This window comes from Lichenostomus cassidix, chromosome 1, assembly GCF_008360975.1.
Source record: "Lichenostomus cassidix isolate B80296 chromosome 1, HeHo_3.0, whole genome shotgun sequence".
NCBI lineage: Eukaryota > Metazoa > Chordata > Aves > Passeriformes > Meliphagidae > Lichenostomus > Lichenostomus cassidix.
Genome location: NC_139479.1, coordinates 93,595,168 through 93,621,054, shown reverse-complemented (window position 1 = coordinate 93,621,054; position 25,887 = coordinate 93,595,168). Strand labels below are relative to the sequence as shown.

General features: G+C 38.8%; 1 protein-coding gene across 1 annotated transcript in view; it reads right to left on the bottom strand.

The window, feature by feature from the left end:
- Positions 1 to 25,887, bottom strand: part of NME7 (NME/NM23 family member 7) — an 89,642-nt gene that overhangs the window by 40,323 nt on the left and 23,432 nt on the right. Inside the window, exons 6-9 of the mRNA XM_085049858.1 lie at positions 22,568 to 22,678; positions 18,969 to 19,019; positions 16,337 to 16,544; positions 12,928 to 13,033 (exon numbers count right to left, since the gene is read on the bottom strand). Of these exons, the coding sequence (XP_084905984.1) occupies positions 12,928 to 13,033; positions 16,337 to 16,544; positions 18,969 to 19,019; positions 22,568 to 22,678 (476 nt within the window). The remainder of the gene's footprint in view (positions 1 to 12,927; positions 13,034 to 16,336; positions 16,545 to 18,968; positions 19,020 to 22,567; positions 22,679 to 25,887) is intronic.

Sequence of the window (25,887 nt, the reverse complement as noted above, 5' to 3'; positions counted from 1 at the left end):
TGTAAAGCAAAACACTAAACTTCAGAAAACAAGAACCGCTGATTTTCCACTGAATGTATATTTTAGACTTGCCTGTGCTTACAAGATCAGGCCATTTTGAAGATGTCAGCCAAGCACAGTACTCTGTGTGAGTGAGTGAAATTTCACAGAATCACAGCTTTTATAGAATGCAAATGCCTGTCCTCTGGTACAACTTGTGAGAAACTACAAATTTCTGGACATTCATTTAGAAAATAATTAATCACAGAAGAACACCCTGTAATGAATGACAACAGCATTATGTGACTCCTGATCATTAAATCCTTCTAAGTAGTCTTTAAATTGCAGGATATTTAGCACTGCATAAATTTAGGAGATGAGAATAAAACAAAGCTAGTATGGAGGTTATAGCATGCCCGAGACACAGCCTCCTAATACCTGTGGCATAGGATGGGGGAGCTTCCTACCACAATAAAAGGTCAATGGAAGCTTTGAGTAAATGAGACTGATAGTTGAAGGGCTTTCAAAAATTGTATTTACAAGTGAAAATGAAAAACTGTGTCCCTGAAGTACTTGCTATCATATTTTCACATTTAGGTTTATGTAGAAAAACCTTCCCTCTACAAAATACTGCATATTTCTTTCAAAAATCTTCCAAATACTAAAGGGAAAACCTGAGATTTTGGTGCATACTCAGTCCATGCAGCTCTTCGGGTTTACAGAACATAGAAACACGCGGAAGCAGATGCAGTTCTTGTCCCACTATACTGTTCCACCGTGTTTTGGTGAAAGTTTTCTTTTAACTCTCCTGTGAACCCAGGGGAAAAAAATCCCTTTTCAAGATTTAAAAAAAAAAAAAAAAAAAAAAAAGAAGCGCTGCAGCAAAATGAAGGGACTTGGACAGGTTTGCCCAGGAAATGCAAGACTAAATCAGAGAGAGAAACCAGAGCTCTAGTTTCTTTTTGTCCACCCTGCTGGAAAGGCTGAGCAGCTCAGATGCTTCCAGTGAGGCAGTGAGCATACAGTCTTGTCTTCAGAGATGAATGGCCAGTTTACAAAAAGATTAGAGTGACTGGCTGGGAATCATTCAGGGAATGAAAAAATAAATAGAATTAATTAATTAAATATGTGACACAGCAAAAACATCTCCTCATTCTCAATCTTCAAAGACAATACTTCGGTCAACTCCTTCACCAGAAACCAAAAAAGACAAAGAAAGGGCACTGGCAGATAAATAGTCACTGTCACTTGCAAGAAAAAAGCTATGAGAAAGGTAAGGGGCAGCTGCTTGCCCTGACAGATGTCCATTTTACACTTAATCAGTCAAGAATGGGCCACTGGCATAGGCACTCAGAGCTAGCTAGCATCTAATTAAAATACATCAAGTTCTGGGGTATTATGGAGATCTGCTTTTTACAGAACTTTTGTCTTCAGCAGTTTTACAGCCTACAAGCAAACCCCATGTTTTAGAGAAACAAAGGGGGACTCTATTCCGCTTTCTGAGCTGTTTCTCTACTTAAGTCCCTAAAACATATCTTTTCTGCAGAGAGGAGATAGGCTCCTTTAATGACAGAAATAGAAATAGGATAGTAGTTTGCATAAAGGTCTTTAATGCAAGGTTCCTTCAATAATTGTAACAAACCTATCAAGATTTTCCTCTACATTGTATTCCTGAGTTCACTCTCACTCATCAGAGCTACAGAGCACTTAGTTGCTGCAGACAGATTGCCCATGTCTGCAATACCCAAAAGGCTTAACCAAAGGATTTATTTTCAAGCAAAAAAATTCTAAGTGCCTTGAGGAAGAAGGGATATGAGATTTCATTTATGTTTGCAAAGCAGGATGTTAGCTCCACTTTCCAGATGTGGGAATTGAGGCAGAGGAGCATAAACAAGTTGCCAGTGGCAGTGTAGATCTGCAGATCCAGTTTCTTGGCCTGCCTTGTCCTGGTTTAGGCAATCCATGCATCACTTCTCCTAGGGATACTTTCCTTTCAAATTCTACCTGAACCAAAATAGAAACAAAAAGCACAAATGGCAATCCCCAAGCAACAGAAGAGTGGAAGCTCAAGGCTCGGCCTGGGATCTGTTTGAGGCTTTCAGCCAGTTGCATGACTGAATTGGGACATATCCTCTTCTTTGGGGGCAGATAAGGCTTGGGAAAAAATGAACTAATTAGGGTGCCATTTCAGCAGCTTTCAAGAATTCTTTTCAACTTTAAAATCCAAATCTCTAGTGAAAAAACAACTTTTTAAGGACCTTTGAAACAGGGTCAGTGGATGTTCAAAATGTGATTACAGTAAGAACCCAAATCAAAGCTCCAGATTAGACATCAGTTATGACAAATTTTCAGTCGCAAAGCACAAAAGAACCACAAGCATTACTAAATACAACTGAGGGAATTTAACACTAATCCAAGCAAATAGAGTGAGAGAAAGAAAGGGAGCACAAGCACACATTTTATGTCTGCTAGGCAGAATTATCTTACTACATACCTAGTACAGGACAGATAGTTTTCCAACATATTTAACCAGGTAAAATGATAAAGTACTGAGACTTTCTCAGTTGCATTAATCGTCTACAATTTGTTACTTTACAACATACAGTATTTGAAAAATTGTCCTTCATTAAGAAACAGAAAGTAGCAGGGAAGTCATCAGACTGAAAAATGTTACAACTGTTTGCAGAATTGGGCATTGGGATAAAATAAAACAGTTAATGAAAGTCACTTTTAACCCAATAGCCTTTTAATCAATGAGATGTAATTGCTGTGCTACTGGGACCTTTCAGTCCCAGGGCACTACGAACCACCAGCCCTAGGAATAGGAACGTTACATTCTCTTCCCTTTCTTCTTGGCCTGCTTCCTACTTTAACTATTCCTCTCTTAAAAGCTCATTAGGCAAGAGAGCACACTGCTTTCTAAGCAAGGCAAGAACTAGCTTCCTCATCTCAGCCTCCATATGTCATTCTTTTAAACCCTTCCAATAATTAAAAATAATACCTCTTAAACAACAGAGTTTTCTGACAGGCATACAAAAACTGCCATGACTGATCAGATTGATGATCCACCTCATCCAGTATTGTATTTCTAAAAGTAACCTATACCAGGTGCTTAACACATCACTAACTATAAGTAGCAATTAAATTTCATGTCTATTTCTGACATTTTGAAATGCAATTTTGCTTCATAGTATAATGAAATAATCTGATTCTTTACTACCATGTGGTAAGCTCCTGTTTCAAAACTCCAGAGAATCACGACCAGGCTTGACTCGAAGCAAACACTTTTTGAACTCTAGAAGATGGAAAAGTGGGATTCAGAGTTGAGCCCTCCTGCAATGTATTTCAGTTGAAGTTCTCACTAATCTTTGTTTCAGACAGCATTAAAAAACACTGGGCAGTAAGAAAATTACAGATGTCCTTCTCAAAATGTGTACTTCTTCCTATCAGTTGGTCAACCTATCCCCTAAAGAACAAAGTTTCTTTCTCTTCTTCTTCTTTTACTACTTAGGAATAACACAACTAGGCAATCTTATTATGCAGCATAAATACAACATTTCTAGATTCCCCAAAAGTTTGGTCATAGTGATAATCTATAATTATTGGCCTCCCAGCCCCACTGTGCACCATATGAAAAAGGATATGCAGTCATCTGTGCTCTGGCACACCAAGTGAGTCACAGAGGGTCTCCAGAGTGACACACACTGGGCCAGCAAAAGAGAAGGGGACCTCAAAAGCTACCCAGGCTGGCAACGAGGAGGGAAAGAAAAGACCAGTGGATACTGATGGAAGACAGAGGATCATGTGAGGAAATGATGAGAGAATATTGTCCATAGCAAGAGAGTCCAAGATTTTCCATTATTCCTCATTTCTGTTTAGGTATTGTATTAAAGGAGAACCTCAAGAAGTTTGAAGGGCAGCTTTACAGACATTTATGGAGAACTCTATCAACATTGCAGCACTGGTGAAAATCTTGACAAAAAATATCCATTAGAGCATACTAGAAGTTAAAAGAGTGAAGACAAAAGATATCACCAGGGCCTTACTGGAAAACAGAAGTCAGGATATTGCTAGCGCAAGAAAAATTCTGCATGCAGATAGTAAATCTCAGGGGACCTTGAAACCAAAATGAGTGAATGTGTGACGTGGCTGAGAACGGGAACTGACAAACTCAAAGGGGGTGAAAGGTTCAAAGGCTTAATCCCAGCTGCAACTTTCTGAACTGAAATGAGCAAGGCAAGACCACACTTGTGAATGCCAGACAGGGCATTAAGACACTGAATGATGAAAATCCATAGGGAAAAAACGGTATTTTGGGAATTCTTGTATGGGAACAGATGGGAAGAGTCACACTTAGTATTCAGATACAAAGGCCCATAGATAAATTCAAGGCAAAGATCATGACTAGACTACAGAAAATATCCATCAATTTGGCTGCAGTGTGTGCCATTTGAAGAAGAAAGAAATATTACAAAGAAAGGTCACTATCTCTGCTCCAGCTATGCTGAACTCAACATGATGGTTGTGTATCTACAAAAATAACAAAACAAAACCCAGAAAAGCTTAGGTTTCTGTCTTTCTTTGTTTTTAAGAAAATGTTTAAAAAGAAATATCCAGTTTGCTTTGCTCTTTTTTTCAATATGTTCATTACTGTGTACTCCTTTAGCACATCCACACAGATTTTTTTTTTTAAATTTAAGATTATCGTCAATCGCTCTGGCTAGAATAATGTTTCTATGGCTATAATGAGCATAATTTATTTTTGTTTATTTCTTGGGTGTGAACAAAACTAAACCTGCTGTTTTAGCTGAGGCTGTACCACTGGATTATACAATGGCTAATTACTAACATTTCTTTCCTTTTTTTTGGTTATCCCTGCTGAACACTGTACATTAGACTTTTCATGAATGGTTAGAGTTACAGAGAGGAAGTGGTTAAAATTATACGTTGGAACGTGCATTAGCTCATAATTATAAACAATAACTTTAATCTACCATTACACTGTCAATTAAATTAACTCTGGAGGTTAAAACCCTCATGAGATCCTCTATAATCTGCTCCAGCCTTTATCAATTTTATATTCTACTTCCTGTGGAAGGTTCACCAATTGACTGTCCTAGATCAATAGTAAATATACTGTAAGCTCTATAATTTCTTTTCAACTTGGCAAAAGACTATAATATATTCCTGCACGCTGTGTCTTAGCTGTTTTCAGATCCAGTATCTTGCCTTTCTCCTTACACTCTGATTTGAAAAGGGCAGTAAAAGAAGAGACTTCAATATATTTACCTTTTGCTCCAAGGTACTGTGACTTAGACTAGGGATGGCCACGTTTTTTTCATTTAATGTTCTCCAAAGTTTCTGGTGACTTCAGGTTCTACATCCCCAAATACCAGGCCAGTGATACACTATGAAGTTTTCCTTAATGATTAGATTAAATCTTCTTTCATCTAAATTAGCAAATATGCCTGTATTTTGTAAAAGTACTTATAGAAACCTGTATATCCCTTCCCTGTCCTACCCATCTCAGGTTAAATAAATTAAATCCATCAAGCTTTCATTGGCTAAATTTCTTTTCTTTTTTTTTTGCTTTCTTTTTCTCTTGTTTTTTGAAACTGAGTGCCCAGAAACTGGACATGATACACAAGTTGGATTCTCCTGAGCATTGAGAAGAACTAGTGAGTACATTGTGAACACAGACTGTGCCTGCTTCATCACTATACCAACCATTTCTCTACAAACTTTTCACTGATACCCTGCCAGTTCTTTTCTATTTTATATCTGTGCATTTATTTTCCCTTCTCCATGGTAGTGCTATGCAGTTTATATTCAGTTTCAATTTCAGAAATTGCTCAATTTCTTCAGTTCATCAGGAGTGTTCTGAATCCTAATCACATCCTTCAAAAATTCAGGTGGCACTTGGTACCACATGTGAACATTGCAAGCATGCTCTGTCCTCCCCCATCTGAGCCACTAATGGCAATATTGACTGCAACTGGCCCCAGGATGCCTGACAAGACTTCACTTGTAAAGCCCTTTTAATTTGATGTGCTCATGTCCAGTGCAGCATTCAGGGAAACATTTAAAGCTATGCAGATGCCTATGCTGCAGAGATCGAAACATACAAATTATTCCACTAAAGGAAAATTCTGGTTTCCTAACAGCAAAGAACTTTCACAAAGGCACTGATATTCAAGTGAATCAGGCTGTCTGGCACTGTTTTACCTTCCTTTAGAGAAAGCATACTTAGAGAATTCAGAGATCAACAAAGCATATTTTCCTTCACAAAACACACGCTGGTAAATATCCATCATATGTCCATCAATCAGAGAAATTTAAATTAAATTATACACTCCTGATTCATCGGTTCCCTTGGTATGAAAGAAGTTTTATTATCTTGAAATTCCCTGGTTCACTCTTAGAACTGACTTTTCTCTAACCCTTTACAAGTGAAAATCGTGAAATGCAGTAATAAACACTCATTTCTAATGTCTTTTTTTTAAATGCTAATACCATCATCCCTGCACAAAGATGATTTTCAGTAACATGAACACCACCAATATAAGTCTACTGAACAAAAGCAGGAAATACATTCTTTTCAGTTGGAGGATACTTATGAGCTTCAGCAAGGATTGGCTGTGCCATTTGATCTGTTTGTTTCTCTGAAGTGTATCTCCTCCTCTTCCTGTCTCAAACTGTCAGAAAGGATTTTCAAATTCAGTTCACCTCCTCCTCTACCTTAATCAAGTCAAATGTAAAGTGTATTTTTCATACTTCAAAAACATAAATGTCATTTCCCCACTAGTCATTGAAATCCGAAGAGAGTCTAAGTTGGGAAGCCAATGTCAAGGTGCTCAAACTTTATGCAGGAAATAAAGGAGCAACAGTATGGGCTTGGTTTCAAAACCAAACATCCCAGGCAAGGAATATCCAGCATTACAACTATGGGAAAGAATTCAAAACACAGATGGAAGTGTATGGACGACTGATCTCATGAAAGCTAAATTTTTTTATTCTAAAAAACAGTGATGAAGTGGAAAAGTAGGTTGTTTTAATTTTAATCACTTTTTCCTACCTTCTCTAAAGAGAAAAAAAACCCCAACCAACCAAAAAAAAAAGCAAAAAAAACCCCAGCACCACTAGACACCACCAAATGCTTCAACACCATATATATAATATATATTCAAGGAAAACCTAAGACACAAACTGCATTTCATTTGATATAAGTACATCTCCTCCCTGGGCAAATCTATCTGCAAAAGAATGGCTGAAAGCAGTGGTTTGCTTGTTAGTCTTCCCATGACTGCAGCACTAAGATTGCCATATTACATGTGGGAATACCTTGAGGTCACATCTCAAACCATCCACTGTACTTTGAAGTATCTGCAAAGATTTGTGTTCATTCCACTTTTTTTTTTTCATTTCCAGATCCCATCTTCAAATAATTCCTTCCAGACTTCTCATTGTTAAGTGCATCAAGGCTATCACTGATGCCACAGGCCACTCAACCTTGCAGACAAGATCCAAAGATAAGCTCTGTTTACAATGAGGTGAATTCCACAGCATCTGCACTTCACCTTTCTACTAAGCACACTTGTCACAGACAGAAAACATGCTTTCAGATTACTTATGATAAAATTGCACTCCTCATTTTTTCTCAAGCCAGTTTTCTGAAAGCGTTCTAATTCTAGGTTTTCTGAAAATAAAAATAATGAATTATACAAACTTATGCCTAAAAGGATAAAAAAAGGCAACAGTTTCCAGAGTTTTCTTATCTAATGAATACAAATTGTCTTGAGAAAAAACTATGAAACCGATATGCAGTGCTGAGAATGATAACAGATTTGTACCTTCACTATGCCATCCTCTTTTTCTTTTCTAGCTTATTTAATTTCCTAACTACATGCATGTAACTATACTTAGCATGATACAGAGGTTAATTGGATGTTTGCATAGTGATGCCTGTGGCCAGCACAGGTTTTTCCCATGAGAATTTTTCTTGTGTTTTATAAATAAAGATAAAGTTTGGATGTTGTTGGAACAGTGTCCCAGAACTTGAACAGTGCAAGCCTGGCCAATCAGGCCTGGGGGAAGGCTTCTGACTGACCAATCTGGGTGACTTTTGAGAACTCTATATATGTGATGAAATCAAAACAATAAAGGGCATTCCTTCTTGCCACTGAGAACTGGTGCCTTCATTACTCTGCTAGCTGCTCAACAGCAACAGATGCCTTCTCTCTTTCAAAGAGTAGCGAGTGTATTGTGTGTCAGGACAGTTCTTCAGTAGTCTGCAGTCAGGTAATACACTACAATGCTGGATTTCCATGCTCTAAAATCCTCTCTTCACTCTCTTTTTTACAGTAACTTCACTTGAGATTCTACATAAATAAACCTTACTTCTGTATGTGCCTGAGACTGAACTACCCTCCTTGGTATTCTTTTTGCCACATTCAAGCTTGTCTTTGGAGCAACAAACTGCTCTCTCAACTGGAATTTTTCTGTCTTTGCATAAAGCAGAAAATATGATTCTTATGATTTCTTACGTCATGCAATGTTTTGCTAATCAATGTAAAGTTCTACAACTTTCTAAAGCTGTCCACTAGCTACTGAGTTAATATAGGAGAGCTCTGTAAGATTATCATCCACTCAGAACAGGTCTAAAATCACATTTCCACACAGTATCTATTCCACTTGGAAAGAACCTATTCCTACTCCATTTGTCTTCTATGAGATTTAAATTTTAGTTGAAGAATACTGTGGAAAACAGCACTGTAATTTTTTTTAATCATATAAGAGGAACAAGGATTTAACTTATTAGACATGTTAGAACAAAATCTCAAGCTTAACACGTATGAGGAGAACAAACCTGTCTGGGCAGTTAGTCTCATGCCTAGGAGCTCTCAAAACCACAGAGGCTTCCTTCCCTCTAGGCAGACCTTTCAATTTGAATATTACATACTTCTGACCTCAGCCTTTATGGCCTGATCATCACTATTTTCAAATCTTTCCCCTGCTCATTTTTCAAAGGAAGCAACTAAAGACCACATCAAAGAAATTTTAAACCAGTAATGAAATACCAAATTCTACTTCCTACAGCAAACATGACTAAACTGTTACACATAAAAACATTAAAGTTAATCCTACCCAGTGATCTATTAGGTGCTATTTCTGCTCACAAAACAGTCAAGTGATAACTGTCCTTGGGGCATTAAACTGATGTTTATCCATTCTGGTGAATTTACAGTTTTGGCTTCTGAGCACTATCGATAATACCTACAGATCTACTAACATGAAGGGAATTACAAAAATAGAATGTGTGATTACAACTGTGATCTTGTATCTCAAGCATCAGAAGCACAAGAAGCAGGAAGATTACAGAACACCGATCCACACTAAAAATTTCAAATTATTAAACAACTGTACCATACAATTCTAGAGCTGTGCTTGCTAGTTACCATTCCCCTTGACTGAAAACTGGTCTCAGGAGAAGAGGAGGAAACGAAAAGGTACTGAAAAGCATAACAGACTCTAGAGGGGACAAACAACATCATGCCTCCCTGACGCAACCCTGGTAAGAACAAATTTACATGGAGTAGCATTAGGTTGCTTTTACATTCTTCTAGCTCTCAGTGAAGAGGAATTGGATTGCTCTTGCAAAGCCTCTTCAGAGTTAAAATACAACCACCTCACTGCTGCCAGCCAGGGAAGTGCTCCATCTCCACTGGGAGCAGCCACCAGTGAGCTACAGCTGTCTAGTCCAGAGCTCTGGGGTACATTGCCCTCCATGGCCTACCCAGCTCTGATCCTCCACACAAGATGTTATGCTGACACCAGACTGACAGAAGAGCTATGGCCATACTTCTTTAAGAGACGTGTATGCCACACATTCCTACAGGGCCAGCCATGCCATTGCTCCAGCATTGCCAGCACCCTTGACAGCTGAAGTTAAACTTCACCTTAGTCCCCAAACACCCTTTATCAGGCCTTAGGGCTCCCCTGCAGCCTGGCAGACATTCTGACACTCCTGCTTACAGGATTTCTCAGGTGCCTGGGCACTGCACAAGGTCCTGCTGTGGTTGGCCAGTCTGCAGTGCTGCGGCTGCCTAGGACCAGACACTTCCATATGTCTGTCAGGAGAGGGGCAGCAAGGCCAGAGGTAAAACCAACACTGATTTTCCACTACTTTGTCACTGGATAGAAACCCCCTGTGGCAATCAAAGTCATTTCCTAAGAGAGTGTTCTGCCCAAGAATTAACCATCATAAACTAGAGATTACTTCCAGCCTTTTGACAGCAAGCTAAGCTTGCTGAAAAGCACCCTAGTTTACAGCTGCTGCTAAAGCAAATCAACTTCCAGGATAGAACACCAGGAATAGTTTTCCTTCTAAGAATCAGTTATGCAATAGACTCTGGAGGAAAAACAAACACTGGGAAAAAGGGCCAGAAAGCAAAATTCAAATCATTAATTCAGTCAAATGTCTCTGCAGAAACAAAGACTAAATCTCTGTATAAACTCAAGTATGTAAGCGAAACTTCATGTAATTTTAAGTATGTAATTCATATTCATGGTAATTAGATAGCCAAGTTCAAAGCCTCAGCAGTGCATAGGAAATTGCAAAAAGGTTTATTTTTAGATACTCAATACTGAAAATTTGTAGAGCACAAATCAAAACTCCAACGCAAAGAGACTCTGCTGCTTTGACCCACATAAATTTCTCTCCATGCCTCTGGCTTTGCCAAAGCACCTTTTCACACTGAAGGCCACACAGGATTTCCTTTCCTCTCCAGCTGCTGTGTTTCCACTTACCTGCTCTCTGCTATAAACAGCAGGGTGGATGGCCACAGCCAGGCGCACTGTCACTGGGGGTAAGGAAGTTGCTCAGTTTTAAGACCACACAGTCTCCTGCATGCAATTTTGCCAAAAAGGGCAGCCCATAGTTGCTATAGCACCTGCTTCAACTGAGATACAGGAGATGTTGCTGGTACAACCAGAATGTCTCAAGTATCACTGAACACAGTTGCAAACAGACATTAAAAGGAAGATGACTGAACACCTGCCTGCCCAAGAAAAGTGGTGATAATTGTTTTGCTTTGATTGTGTGTGCAGCTTTTGCTTTACCTGTTTAACTGTCCTTATCTCAACCATGAGTTTTCTCACTTTTACTCCTCTGATTCTCTCCCCAATCCCACTGCAGGGAAGTGAGCGAGTCGCTGTGTGGGGTTTGGTTGCCAGCTGTGCTTAAACCACAACCAAGTGTTAAAACAGTTTGCTGACTTAGAAAAGTCAGTTCTGGTTTCTTCATTCTGTTGAGGGTTGTTTCAAATTTTAGTTGCTGTTTGGCAGCTGTTGTCTGACTTTCCACTCCTCTGTGGTGTGAGAAAAAAGGCTATATAGGGAACATTTAGACCCCAGGCTCTATATAGACCTCAGGACTATATAGGGGACATTAAGACCAACACTCACACTGCAAAGCTGGATGTGCACACACATTTTTTGTTTATCTATATCCATACTTCCTCTTCTCTCTCTTACCACCCCTCACCTCCTACAGGCACTCACACTCCCAGAGGGAAGTGCAAATAGGGTAAGAATTTATTTTCTGGCAACTCAGAAAAATTCAGAGAAGTTCAAGAAAAAAAAAGGTAACAGACAGGGCACTATGAAATCTGCAGAAATGAATAAGATGAAAAATAGGAAGAGAAAACCTGCGCTCATTAAGACAAGACTCTGAGCCTCTTCATGTAACAGAAATTATATTTTAGAATGAAGAAACAGTCCGAGCCATCCATTTTGCTGTTTTTACACTCAAATGAAGGACCCTAACAATCCTGCCACAGCAAAGTTTGTCCTCTGCAAACATGTAGCTAGGTAAAATCAGAGTCCCAGCTGCTGCCCTTATTTCTGTAAAAGGAACATCACTGTGTCTTTGCTGCATGGCAGACTTATCAGTAGCAGATACCATGCAAGGTCTGGAAGAGATAACAGGCACATTATCAGTAGCAGCTACGAGACTCTTTCTTGTGAAAGCCTTTTTTTTTTTTCAGCAAGCTCTCCAGACATCCCACTTGAGGTGTGAAAGGCCTGGAAACTGCTCCAGCCACTTCTGCTGTTTCCATTTAAGCTATCCAGAGAGTAGTGATTAAAATGTTGCAGTGTGCTCTGCACCTTGCTAAGAAAAAACTCTATGCTCTCACATGGTGATATTTATTCTGCATTCAAAAATACTGTTTCAGTGCCTGAGCCAAAATATTTTACTGCACTCACTGCTCCTACACATGCTCCTGGAACTAAGTACAGGACACACAAGCGAGGTTATTTTTGCACAGTAACAGTAGAGCATTAAACACTTCCAATACTCATATGGCAAACTCCCAGGGCATTCTCCAGCACAGAAAGCATCACAGAATCCACCAAATGCTTTAGGTCTTTGGCTCACTTTCATAAACAAGCCTTTTGTACTCACCATCTCCACTGCATTCAGCAGAACAAGATTTGTAACAGCACAAATCTCCCTCTGCAAGTGGTTTTAATCTGGTGTGTTACTGCATGACTGGAAGGCCCTGGATCATGGCCAGGTATCCTGCTTTCACTCTGTTGGGAGGATGCTAACCTCCAGCAGGTGACTGTGCTGGGCAGACAGGAGCAAGGACATGGGAAGCTGTCACAATAAGATATGTCAAATCTCATGTATGTTTTAATCTTTCTTTTTTTCACCTCTACCTTCTCATTCTGAAATGAACGTGTATCTGCATGGAAAATACATGACCCACTCACTCTTCATGGAAATGAACTGCAGAAATACTAAATGTGTATGAAAGGCAATGTATCTGCAAGCTTTTGCATATACAGTGAAATACACCCTGCACTCATCCAGTCTCATTCTCCCAAGAATGGTCATGGATACAAAGAACACACACTGCTTTCTCCTCTGTTATCTGCATTGCTTACCTTCATTAACAGCATGAGGCTTAATAATGCAACAAGTACAGTTTGTGAATTTTGCACTGCTGGCTGGTCCACGACCTCCACTGGAGGGAAAGAACAACTCCAGCTCCTGAAAACAATTGTAATTAAATACATTTTAGATTGATCTAGCTGCACACATCAGCTTTTATCATAAGTAACAACATTTCAACTATGCATAACCACAGAAGATAAACCTTAAGTACAGATTTTTTCCTACAAATATGTTTCTTCCCTAAAACATTAATTCAAAGGTATCTTTTCCTCTCTGGCACCATTGCTACAATTGTAAAAACAGGACTGGAGTATTTCTTGCAATGTCTTCCTTTTCAGTTTTGCAATGCAATCTGTTCACACATAAAGCATCCAAATGCTGCTGCCACAATCACTTACGAGAGGTGTTCCCAGTTTTCCCAGTGCTCTCTCTCTTTCCTCAATATCTTTCCAAATCCACTCCCTTACATACATATTTTATTTTTCCTTTATTTCAAATCATCTTTTACACTATATAAGCAAAACCACAACTACCATCATTTCTCACTATGTTTTCTTTCCAAATACAAAACTGACCTCCTTCCAAATTGTTTACATTTTTTTCCTTTCGTCTTAAAAAATTAAACTTCGTCTAAAATTGCCAACGCACTTCTCATGCCTCATTGCCCCGATAATGTTTTTTTAAATCTTACTGAATTGAAGCTGACAAACTCAATTGCTTTGATTTCTCAGGAATCTTTTTGCCTCTGATCTCTTTCTTTCTTCCCACCATCACTATTTATGTATCATACACCTTGGGTCTCAGACCATACTGGGGTGAACTTGGCAGTCAGGTTTCTTTCTTCAGTGATATTTTTTCACTGTTAACTGACAGCTTCACACATTTTCCATACCATTTATTCACATATGTTACACAATCTGCCAATTAACAAATATGCAAAACACAGGTTTCATTTCATACCTATTGGTCAAATTCAGCAAGAGGATTGATACATTTCTATTTAAGAGAAGAAACTCCATCCAAGAAATACTACTACCAAATGTATCTGATTTTTTTTTCTCCATAACAGTAGCAATCCTAAGGGCCATTTCCTGGAATTGTCTCATTTAATGTACTAGCTCAACTTAAAAGGAATAGACTTACCTTTAACTCATGGCACTTCAACCATTTCTGTAATCCTTTATTGAACAATTACACAATTCGAACTAATGGTTCTTTCAATAGAAGGAAAAAAGACCTTTGTTTTTCTGCTAGCAAATCATCCACATTATAAGTGGACACATCTGAGACAATGGGGTTCATTTCCTACATCCTTCTACTGATAAAATGCTACATGATTCAAAGAACTTATCCCACTCTGTTAACTGCTGTTTACTCTAACTGAAGCAGCCAGGAAAATGCAGTAAAATATGTATAATATTTAATACTTAGTTCTATCCACTAAAATTCATACAAGGAAATTAACTCAATAATGCTGAAGGACTGCCATAATGACAAGCCAAATTATAACCTTGTGGAGCCTTAAAAACAACAACAAAAAATATTTTCCTTATCCTTTTTTCCTGATCTAAAGAAATTACAAAATTTGGCCTGCAGAGAGACAGCAGCTTAGAGTGTACCAGAGACATACTTTCACTTGTCATTTAGCCATCAAAAGAACAATGCAGCCTTCCACTCAAAGCGTTCAGCTCACAATACGTTCACTAAATGTACTTGAGACTTCAGTTTTCTGTCAGAAGAGTTCACTTGGGTCCCTTAATCTTACATTTCTAACTTTTCAGCAAAGCTTCTGCAGGCACAGCCAACTAGTTTCCATAGCAACTGCTATATATCCATATATTACTGGGCCTACTAAATTAATAGAAGCACAGGGGCATTAAATTCACAATTTTGGTTGATTTATTAAAGATTGGTATCAGTAACACCACAAAGATGCACACACCTACAGATATTCAACAAAATAATCCCAGTGTCATAAAAATGCTGCAGATGAGCAGGGTCTTCAGACAGCATTTCAAAAATAATGAAATGCAACAAGAACAACAAACTAAAAGCTAAGCACACACTTTATGCTTCTAACCAAGAATTTATGCTAATAGATACTCTTTCCTACACTCTCAGTTCAGAAGCTGGCACAGTTGTCATGGTAGTACACAGGAACAAAGAGAAACTTTCACCCTTATATTTGAAGACATCTAACTATTTAACCAGAACTTCAAAGACTTTTCTGACTATAACCGTCCTTCATCAGAAAAATCAAATTTATCCCAACTCTTTCTGACTCTGCAACATGTTCATCAAGACAGCCAGCAGAAAAAGTATTTCATGTCCAACATTTGATTTCTTGCCAAAACCTGAGGCACAGGGAGAGGATCCAGCAGCTTGGGCATGATGCAGATCAGCAAGATGGGTGCTTGGCCAGCAGAAAGTTCATGCTTTGCAGTCAGCCTGCTGTACCTCACAGCCTGACAGCAGCCAGGAGAGGCTGACCAACTCTGCCCTCACCACCAGGGAATGATCTCTGTGCACATTTTCTAGTACACACTACTTGGCAGCTTATTAGGTATTCTGAGGCAGCTCTCTCTCCAGCTGTGCTACTGCAGATCTTAGGAAGGACTAGAATCAAGGAACTAACAACTGGTGTCTTTTCCCCAGCTAAAGTGGTCTGCAGCTAAGACACCACAGTGACACATCAACCACACATCTCATCAACCATGAGATAACCTTTATTCTTGCCATCATTTATTGCCAAATCCATCCCACAACAACACACACAAAAGTCACCTTAATTCTACAGAAATGCTGGTAATATCTATCACCCAGTCCCACGGTCTTTTCTTAGCACTGAGAAAAGAAACACCACAAACAAAGCAAAACAGAACCAAGCTCCTCAAAACCATGTACACTGCATTACCTCTCAAAGCACAAAGCACTACAAAGTGGCCTGGTTATTAATTTTTCATTCTGAATAATAACAGCAAAGTAGGCTGCAGGTAGAGCACTAGTGAGAACTGTGGAGGAGAACAGATATGCGAAACCCAAGAGGGCACAAATTAATTGTTTAATCCCCTTTCTTTTTGTGACCAACATGGGCAGACTATGGGTAGATTACGCAGACTATGCAATTAACTCATTGTTTGTACATTGTGATGTACAGGAGACATTAAAAATGACCAGGCATGCTCTTCTGATCAAAGAACCCAAGATTCCCCTTTGTGACAGAGATAAACAACATTTCTGTTTTCAGACAGTTTATTTTTCCATGCTAAAAAGGAGCCATGAAGAATATGTAAACTAGTTCTGAACTCAAGTATGGAAACAAAATGAGAAATTCCTTATCTGGTTGTTAGCAGATAAAAGTAAAAATAAACCTCAGTCAAGAAAGAGCCAAAAACTTACTTTAGCAGCTGAAGCAACTGAATCTGCGCTGTGAGCTGCATCTCTTAGGCCACAGTGTCCAAAGCTCTCTGAGATGCTGTCCAGTGTTTCACTCTCAGTCGTTGTAGGGTTTGCTGGCCCCACTATTGCTTTCCATTTACTCACTGCATCATCTCCTAAGAGCTCCATAGCAAGAACAGGGCCACTCATTATGAACTGGAGAAGCTCACTGCAAAATGGAAACAGCACATGGTGATCCATGCTACAAATTAAACCAAACAAAAACATGATCCAGTGGAGATGCTCAGAACTCAACTTGGCAAGACCTTGAGCGACCTGATCTAACTTTGAAGTTGACTCTGCTTTGAGGAGGAGGTTAGATTAGGTCATGTGCAGACCTTCCCTTATTATTGTTTAATAAGAAGAAAGAAAACAACCTGTAGATAACAAACACTCACTCAAGCTACTTTTTAGAATGTTAGATTTCAAAAGAATTTTAAAGGATGAATACTGGTGTCCTAGTAAAAGTGAAAAAGAGACCCTGATGACCACTGGTCTGACAGAAATGATTCCTAAGCTTGTCTCTTCTGCACAACAGCATTTCAAGACTCTCACACATAACCTGGATGTGTATCCCACTGACAGAACTTCAACACTGCTTTCAAGCTGAATTCCTCCACTGCCCCATGGATCTCTGCCATGGATTTTGCCCAGCCAAAGTCTGAAGTGGGAGAGAAGGGAAAGAGTTGAAAAGTTTGCATGGAAGAGAGGACTTACTCACAAAGTGGGTTATTACATCCTGGCACAAGCAGAACTCCAGTGAGTTTTAATGGGATGAATCCAAGTAAGGAGAAAAGGTTGTCAGGAGCAGCCTGCCTCCTGTCCTGATCACCTCAAGTAGAAAACAACCACCCAAAATTGGTAACCCAAACATTCTATTTAAAAACTAAACAAAACACCATAGCTATAAGTCTGTATCTTTACAAAACATGCATACCAACAAGCCTATCTTTTCACTGTGTAATCTGGATAGAGCCAACAAAGGAGAACATTGACTCAATACTTTGTTTAAAAAAAGAGCTTTACACAATTATTATAATCGTGGATGTGCATGTTTCTCCAACCACCTTCTTCCTAATGATCACTGGTCAAGAAGAGAAGAGAAATCCTACTAGTTCTTTGCTAAAGGAACAATATTAAAACTATGAAAAATTACATAAAGAAACTATACAACTAAAAATGTTATTGGAAGTCAGGTGCTGTTGGTCAGAGTCTGCTTGTTTAGGACAGTTAAATAGTACACATACATACACCCAAGTAAAAAGCAATTTCTACAACACTATTTTCTGTGCAGGCTAATTCTTGAATATTCATTTTTTAAAGATTAAATTCTTTAATATGAAAACCATTATTTTCCAAACAATAGAATTGTTATTTTTCCTTACTATTCACTAGACTTACATTGATTAGTGAACTTGCAAACTAATTCTGAATTTAAAGACAAGTAATACAATATTAAATATAAATGAGTTGCACATTTCACACTTTATTGCCTTGAAGTTTCTTGTTTCTGATGGATTTGGAATGCTCTAGAGCTGTTTATTTCTAGTTTAGAGAAAAATCCTATACAGAAGATGTAGCCAATAGGACTATAGGATGGGAGAAAGGCACATCACAGCGGACAAAGGCTGCAGCTCCTCAGACAATTACCATTAGTATAGATAGGCATCTGTGAAATAACACTGCAGGCAAAATTCTTGATTATTTATCACCATATTCAAGCAGGCTTACTCAGCAAAGAAAAGGCAATTCCAAATCATCCATCCTCTGGCCTCCAACATGGTCAGACATAGCCTGGGGCCATGTCTCTCTGAAGGGCTTGACTTTGGACCCACAATAAATCAGCTGCTGTTGCAGGAGAGCAGCTGGCAATGCTAATTCTCAAGCACTTCATGACAGTACTGAAACCAAAACAGTACTTTTGACCAAATCAGTGCAAACCCAGTCATCAAAACTGTTGAAAAACCCAAGGCACCTTCTTCCTAAAAGAGGCAGACTACCCAATCCAGAGGGAGGAAAGGAAAGTTGCTGGCACCTTCAGGGAAAATAGAAATTACTCAGTGTCTGGGTCATAACCATCCCTCTGGTCAATTATCGAAATACTGAGGTTTTTCACATTAGGTGAAGCAGTCTAGCATCATGGACAATTAACATTTGTCCAAGTGTAGCAGTACAGTAAAAAATGCCTCATGCACTATCCTTTCAGTTACTTGTGATTTGGGGTACTTATCAATTCTTACAACTAAGTGTTCCCCCTAATTCTCACTATCTGCAAGCTCCACCCTGATCCTGAAGATGCTCCTTCTGCTGGCTTTGAAGTTCTGCCCTGCTAGGAGCGTTTTCATTTCGGAGGGACAAAAGACATTCCCCTAATACCACTGGGTTGTAAAGAGTGCGAGTTAAAATCCTGAATAGCTGAAATAAGGATCTCTCCCTGGAGGAAGATGAAAAGGTGCATGCTTTGCAAAGGGCTCCACTCAACTAAGACAAGCTCTGATTTTCCCATGGTCCTGTGGTACCAAATAAGGTAAGTGAATTTTGTGCATTCAATAAATAAGGTTAATCCATATCAAGTGGAAATTGATATACCTACTGATAAAAAGGTTTTGCTCGATAATCGGCGTAGAAATCAGCTGCTTCTTTTCTGCAAAAGTAAAAAACCACAGATATAGATAAAAACATATATATAAAACACCTTCTGAAAACCACAAACTATCATTCATAAATATGTTTTTACAGGTAATGTCTTCCTAAGCTGAACAACGTGTTGGGTATTTGTCTCCAGTAACAGAAACTACATTTAACTTTCAGTCATATTTTCTGTGGCTGACAACTCCTTATGCTCCTGCTCTGAGAAGGAAGTAATTGCTGAAGCCCATTTCAGGGTCACTGATAGTCCCACATTCTCAGGTTAAGAAGTAAATGCAGCAGAGTTACCTTCTTGCCAAGCTATTTGCTGCTATGTTTTCATCTTTCATCAGTTTGAGTGTGGATATTGGTTAATGACATTTTAAAGCATAAACACAAAACTTATCTGCTCCACTGGAACAGATTCAATTGGTGCACAATGAAATACTGCATAAACTGGTTTCCATTCAGTATTCTCAAATCTTACAAGTTGCATAGGCAGCACAATGCCCTCCATGTTAAAACTGGATTTCTCCCACACTTTCACACTTCAAAACTCAATTTGGTCTTGTATGCCTCCTCAGGGAACACAGCAGTGACTACACACTGCTTTCTTCCAAAGCAATGGGGTTTCTGCCATGAGGGTCTCCTTACACTGCCAGGCAAACAAAGGCTACCAGGCATACCCAGTGTGTCTGTAGCATAGCTGTTACTCAGCCTTTCATCAGATGCTGCAAGCAAAGATACCCTTTCCAGACAGGGTGGTGCCCCTTTCCAAGCTCTGCATTGCCACAGCCAAGCTGCTACCAACAACTGGGCTCAGCTACCCAAATACACAGGTTTTGGGGACCTCCACAGTGCAGAGCTACTATCCATGCACTGATGGACATTTTGTGCCTTTTCACCCCAGCACCCTCTGCCACCAGCCAACCTATTCTCTCTTCCCTGTCTTTTTCCCCAGCTGCTTCTCATGTTTAACTCTTGGTTACTGAACTGCTTTTTCTGCATGGCAACAGCTAGAAAAATCCATGGAGTTTTTCAGCTCTAAACCTGCTATTTTGCAGCTTCAGAATTCTTGTTGAGAACACAGGCTCGGTGCTCCAAATCCTGGTGTGTGCCACTTTTTGAAACTGGAATTTATAGAGAAGGACAAGCCCTTCAGGAGGATTGACAGGTGAAAGAAAGCAATATTGCTGACCTCTACTCTAGGCACAAAGTTCATAATCAAAACAGTGCTGTTGGGTGACTAAGAGATTCCAAATTGGAAAACTGTTTTTACCTGCAGCGCAGTCTTCTGATTCTTTCTGGTCTTCACGAGTTTGTTCATTTTGAGCAGTTCTCTTTACTGAAAGAAATTGTCTGCATGCTTTTCAAATAACAGATTCCATGTATGAACAAAGGCATGGCTCTGTCATCTGAAATGGAACTTTTGATGCCTCTCTTCCATTTGCAGGCCAGACTTAAACCAAATATTGCCAGAGGAAAGAAATAATATCAAGAAGAACCTAAGAAGAATTTAATTTTCTTAACATTTATCAATGTTTGAACAGTCACATTTTTCTCCAGCTTTTTTATCAAAATGACCTGAAGAATTCCTGGTTTGTTGCTTTTAGTTCAGTATAAGTATGAGCGATTCAAAATCCAAAATATTTTCATTAATCAGACAGTCAATATGCTTCCTTTCCATTTCATAACTAAGGCAAAAGCATGGTGTAAAAATTATGCTAGACACAGAACTCTTGCAATCTCCCACTTCAAGCCTACACTCTGCAGAAGTTTTGCCTACAATTCACTATTTCTCCAGAAAATCCTCTCCTGAAATTAATTCACCAAATAATATTGGAAAGCAAATATGAAAAAGGTACGTGAAGAAATTAAGTTTTACCATTTCTGATTGCAAAGAAGTATTTGAAAGGTATATTTCTGAAACAAATTAAGCTCTACTACTCAGTTAACAATTCCTATTGAAATAAATATAAAAGTGCAGTTGTGTTGTATAACTTAGTTCCATTTAAATTTTATTATTAGTTCTCTGTTTTCAAATAATGGAAAACAGTGTTCACCTATGTATAACAGACTGAACTGACATAAGATTAAAGGAAGAGACTGCAGAAGCAAGTGCCTGCCCACACTTTCGTATCTTGGCTACAACTTTTACAGAAGGCATGAATCTACTTAACAGTGATTGACAGACAAATGTTGTTAATAATCCCTTTAAAGAAAGCAGTAGATGGTGATGATTTGAACAAGCATGCCTTCAGAAATCTAAGGGTAGAAGACTTTGGCAAAGCCATAGTTCTATAATTTTAAAATGGCACAGACCCAAGAAACAGAGTAGACAGTATGCAGAGAAACCACAAAATACTCAAGACACTATGTAAATACACTCAGTATCACAGCCCAGTCTTGTGGTTATTAATAATTACTTTCAATTATACAAGACAACCAGAAATTTTTATATTGCAAGAGGCAGTAAAAGTTCAAGTCTAGATTTCTTCCCTTCGGAGTGAGTCAACTATAAAGCACGTGACTTGGCTCAATAGCTCGACTTCTCAGACTAAAATAAAGTACCACCCAAAACAATGCTTCAGAATCAAATCTCTCAGATTGCAGGAGAGGAAGCCAAAAAAAGCTGGTTTGAAAGACATTATGAATTGTAAAGAAACATTAGAACCCTCTTTGAACTCATGAACTGGAGTTGTTGGATGGAGGATCTAGGACCAGTACCATTAAACATTGCAGCAGGTGCATGCAGAGACAAGAGGAAGAAGTCTTATAGTTAACAGTATTTCAGAAAGCCAAAAAGGTTTTGAAGTGAAGGAAAATTGTTCCTGACCTCACACATAAACCATAAGAACACATGAAAATGGTATTACATAAGACAGATAGCATTTCTTTTCAAAAACATGTTGCATACGAATAGGTTTGGCAAAGCAGCAATGGAAAAGTAGTGCAGCAACTTTGGGAATGTCTTGTAAGGTAAATTAATTATGTTCTGTTTCCTCTGCAGCTTGCCTTCTTTTAAATCTTGGGCCTCAATGAGAAGTGAAGGTTGGGGGATTAGGAAGATGCATGAATAAAACCTGTCTAACCCTGCACCATCAGAACATCACTTGCTTTGCCTGGGAATTCTAGTGATTAAAGAGTGCAAATCTGAGAGCACAAATTGAGACAACAGATTTACTGAGATAAGCAAACCAAATACTTTAAACACAATACTGTTAAAATCAGCAATATTGTCTGTATGAGGAAGCCATGAGGTGAGGACATACAGACATGTCAGTTGTAAACAGTGCTGGATTGCTAAAGCTATGGTAGCCACCTTGGATTCATACAGACATGACACTTCAATCACCCATGCTCACTTGCCTATCGCTTTTTAATACTTTGCGTAAATCTCTAAATACTTTCAGAAACCTACAGGATTATGAAACTGATGAGTCTTACCTCTCTTACTCACTGGAATGAATCTGACATGTGGAACAACAAAGAATAGCTTTATAGAATGTTCTTAACTGCAAAAAATATTTAGATACAATAGAGCTAACCTTAAAAATTCCTTACCTTGAAAGCAGCATCATTTTGGCCTTAGTTATTGTCAATCCTGCATTAATAATAATATCAAGTAATTCTCCAATCTTGTGCATTCCTCCAGGTTTAATCAAAGCCAGCGTTCTGGGGACGAAAAGAAACAGTAGAGAGATTCAGCCAACACAACTTTCCTTAGAGCATTTGGTGTGCCCGTTGGGTTCATATTCAGACAAAAAAACAGCACATCAAAGAGAGAAATTTTGTCACAGTCACATATTCACTGTCCCAGTGTCTCATCAATTTCCATGCTGTTCTTGAATGCCTGTGCAACACATTATTCTGATAAAAACAATCCTTGCACATTATAATTTCCTTGGCTTTCTAACCCAAGCAAGCTCACAGTGTTCCACCAGCAGTTATTATTTACCAAGCTCACCCTTTGCTTTCAGAGCACACAATTTGACCACTTCTTCCTTAGCTAGTGGGTATCTCTACAGCTCCTCACTCTCAGCTCTGGGTTGGAACACAACTGATTTGTTACTCTCTCCCTGCGTTTGCTCAGGTCCCCTTTTTCCTAATGTTAATCATATGCATAAAATTGAAACTGTTAAAATTCCCTGTTTACAAATATTACTTAAACATGTGCCTCTTCCATAAAAGTCAAAGTTAAATGATTGTTTTGATATCACTTTTAAAATATTTGGAGTTCTCAGTGAGAAGAAGATCCTCTTGTGCTTGGTAAAGTACAAAAACTTCATGGTGTGCAATGTGCATGCCAAATAGCAGACACTGTTAATAGACACAATAAAAGGATGGCAGAGTAGGTATTGCATCTCTTATACTTACTGACAGCTATATTCTAAGGGACATCAATCCAAAAAGCTCTACACTCTCCCCCACATCATTGTTTCCAAGTACATCCTGTCTTCTAGGTAATTACCTTTTTATACTGTACATCCCCAGGGCCAGGACTGTTTTATTAGTGAGCTTTGCATAGCACCAAGAACACCATCAGCACTAAACATATCATTAATCAAAAATAACAAGCGAAAAAAGAAGGTCTGTAAAATTGCGTTTTCTATTTGCATTCATCTAGTGGTGAGTCAGCTTCAAATGTGCTCTGCTTACAAACCAACAGATTTATTCAACCTCAGATCTCAGAAACTCCACGTCTCTGACAACCCTAAAGAGCAGGTTCCATCTTTTACACTGTTTACAATAAAGAAGACTCTCCAAGATGGATTTTTTTATTGCAGTACTTCCTTAAATGAAAGATAAATAATTGCAAATGTCATATTTTTTATGCCAGCATAGCGTGGAAAGCAGCCCTTAGGTTAGCAGCAATATATTCCAGACAGGGCAAATATGCTGAGATTATAGGGGATGGATGAACTTCCACTACATTTACTCTGAACCTTAAATGACCCCAGATTGACAGATGCTTTGGCAAGAGACAGACTATTTCACAGCACATGTAAAGCAAGGGAGGTGTTAGGAGCAGGAAATGTAACCATGAAGATTTGAACACACACAATGCTTTATCTGCAACTAAGGGAGAGGCACAGATGACCTTCAGAGCTCAGAAACAAACAGATTTCCTCAAGCACCACAAAGTTCATATACACAGAGCACCTCAGGCCCAGATCCATTGGGAAGTATGATACAAAAAGACTGATGGACTAAGGGTGTAGCCAGAAACTGCATGGAAATAATCAACCAAGACTGTCCTTCAGCCCACTGCAGTGCAACCAAAAGTTGGTTTAGCCCCATCTTGAGATCAGGAAATGCTGACCTCTCGTCAACATTCAACTCAGTTTGCCAGCACACTCCATGCAGCCTTACAGCCTGTCACCCTCTTCCCCAAGGATTTCACAGCTCCGCCTCATTTCCTGATGTTATTTATCATATCACAGGGTGTTCCCCATGAATTGAAGCCCATGAAGGGGAGCAGCTCCATGTTTGACCAACAACAGTCACACAGTGCATGACCTGCATCCTGGCACAACAGATTCTCAACATTGTTACTTCCCACAAACAATAAGGATCAAATTGCCAGAATGGGATCTCCAGCGCTGTTTGCATTTCCTTGAGAATTCACTTTTTAGAATTTATGTTATTACACAGGTATTTGACACAGACTGGTAAGGCTAGAAATAAATTGTCCCTTACTTTTCTAATTTCAAAGTTTTTAGTAATACTGTAATTCCTACAAATATGCAAAGAAATATTGTGCTACCTAGAAGACATTAATACAAACTGCAATGAGAAACTCTTATAACATCTTTTCTCTAACACTGATATATAAACTTTGACATTTCAGTGTGAGTTTTTCAGAGGTATGCAGGATACAAAAAGTACACTTCACAATGCTGAAGACTGTTTCTGAGATTGGATTTTGATTCATGTGCCCTATTTTTAGTTTTAATTAGGAATATGTTTCATGGGGTTCAACATGATACAGTCTGCAGTGAAGGTTTTAAAGCAGTTTCAGGTCTAGGAACAGAGGAGAAAGGAAAATTAAGCTCACTTGCTTACATTTTCAGAGGGCCTGTGCAACAGTGCTGCAGTGAGTGCTGAAACAACAGAAGATGAGAACTGATCAAAGGAACAATGCACAAAGCTTGCTGTGACTATGCTTTTGCAATCTACTTCCAATAATAGGACTGTTCCAGGTAGAGCAGCTTATGTCTTGTAGGGAAAGAAATGCTGATTATGTCAATGACTGGAAGCATAAGAATAACATATCTCACTCAAAGCAGAATACAAGTATTTCCGTGTGATGCACAAGTTTTCTAACATCATTTTCACTACCAGTGATACTTACTCTAAGTAAAGTTTACTTAGACAGGACACACTATGTTACACTATGCTACACTATGTTACACTATGCTACAACACTAGTCAGACAAATGTTTACCTCTGGTTACAACCACCCAGGACTACAAGTGAAAGGCTACAGAAACACAAATCCCTGTCCCATGCCAGTGGTTAATTATGTGGCACAGTCTAAGTACATGCTCACTTAACCATTTGCATCACTGTTTGTGATGGTTTTCTTATGATACACTATGAGGGGAACAGAAATGAAGAACACTTAGATACAACAATATTTAAAAATTGACCCAAGACTTTAAAAAAGTTGGTTTAGAAACTAAAACAGAACTGTCTTAATAATTCTAGAAAGAGCCTGGGCAAATCTAGCCTTTTTCTACATATCTGTTTTGTATCTTATGTACTTACAGTCACATTCACTTGTTTTGCTGAAAAAATAAAGGTCTCTAACTCAAAACATTCAAGATTTTTTATATACACTCCTCAGTCTCCCTCAAATGCCTCTGCTGAGCCTGTCTGAG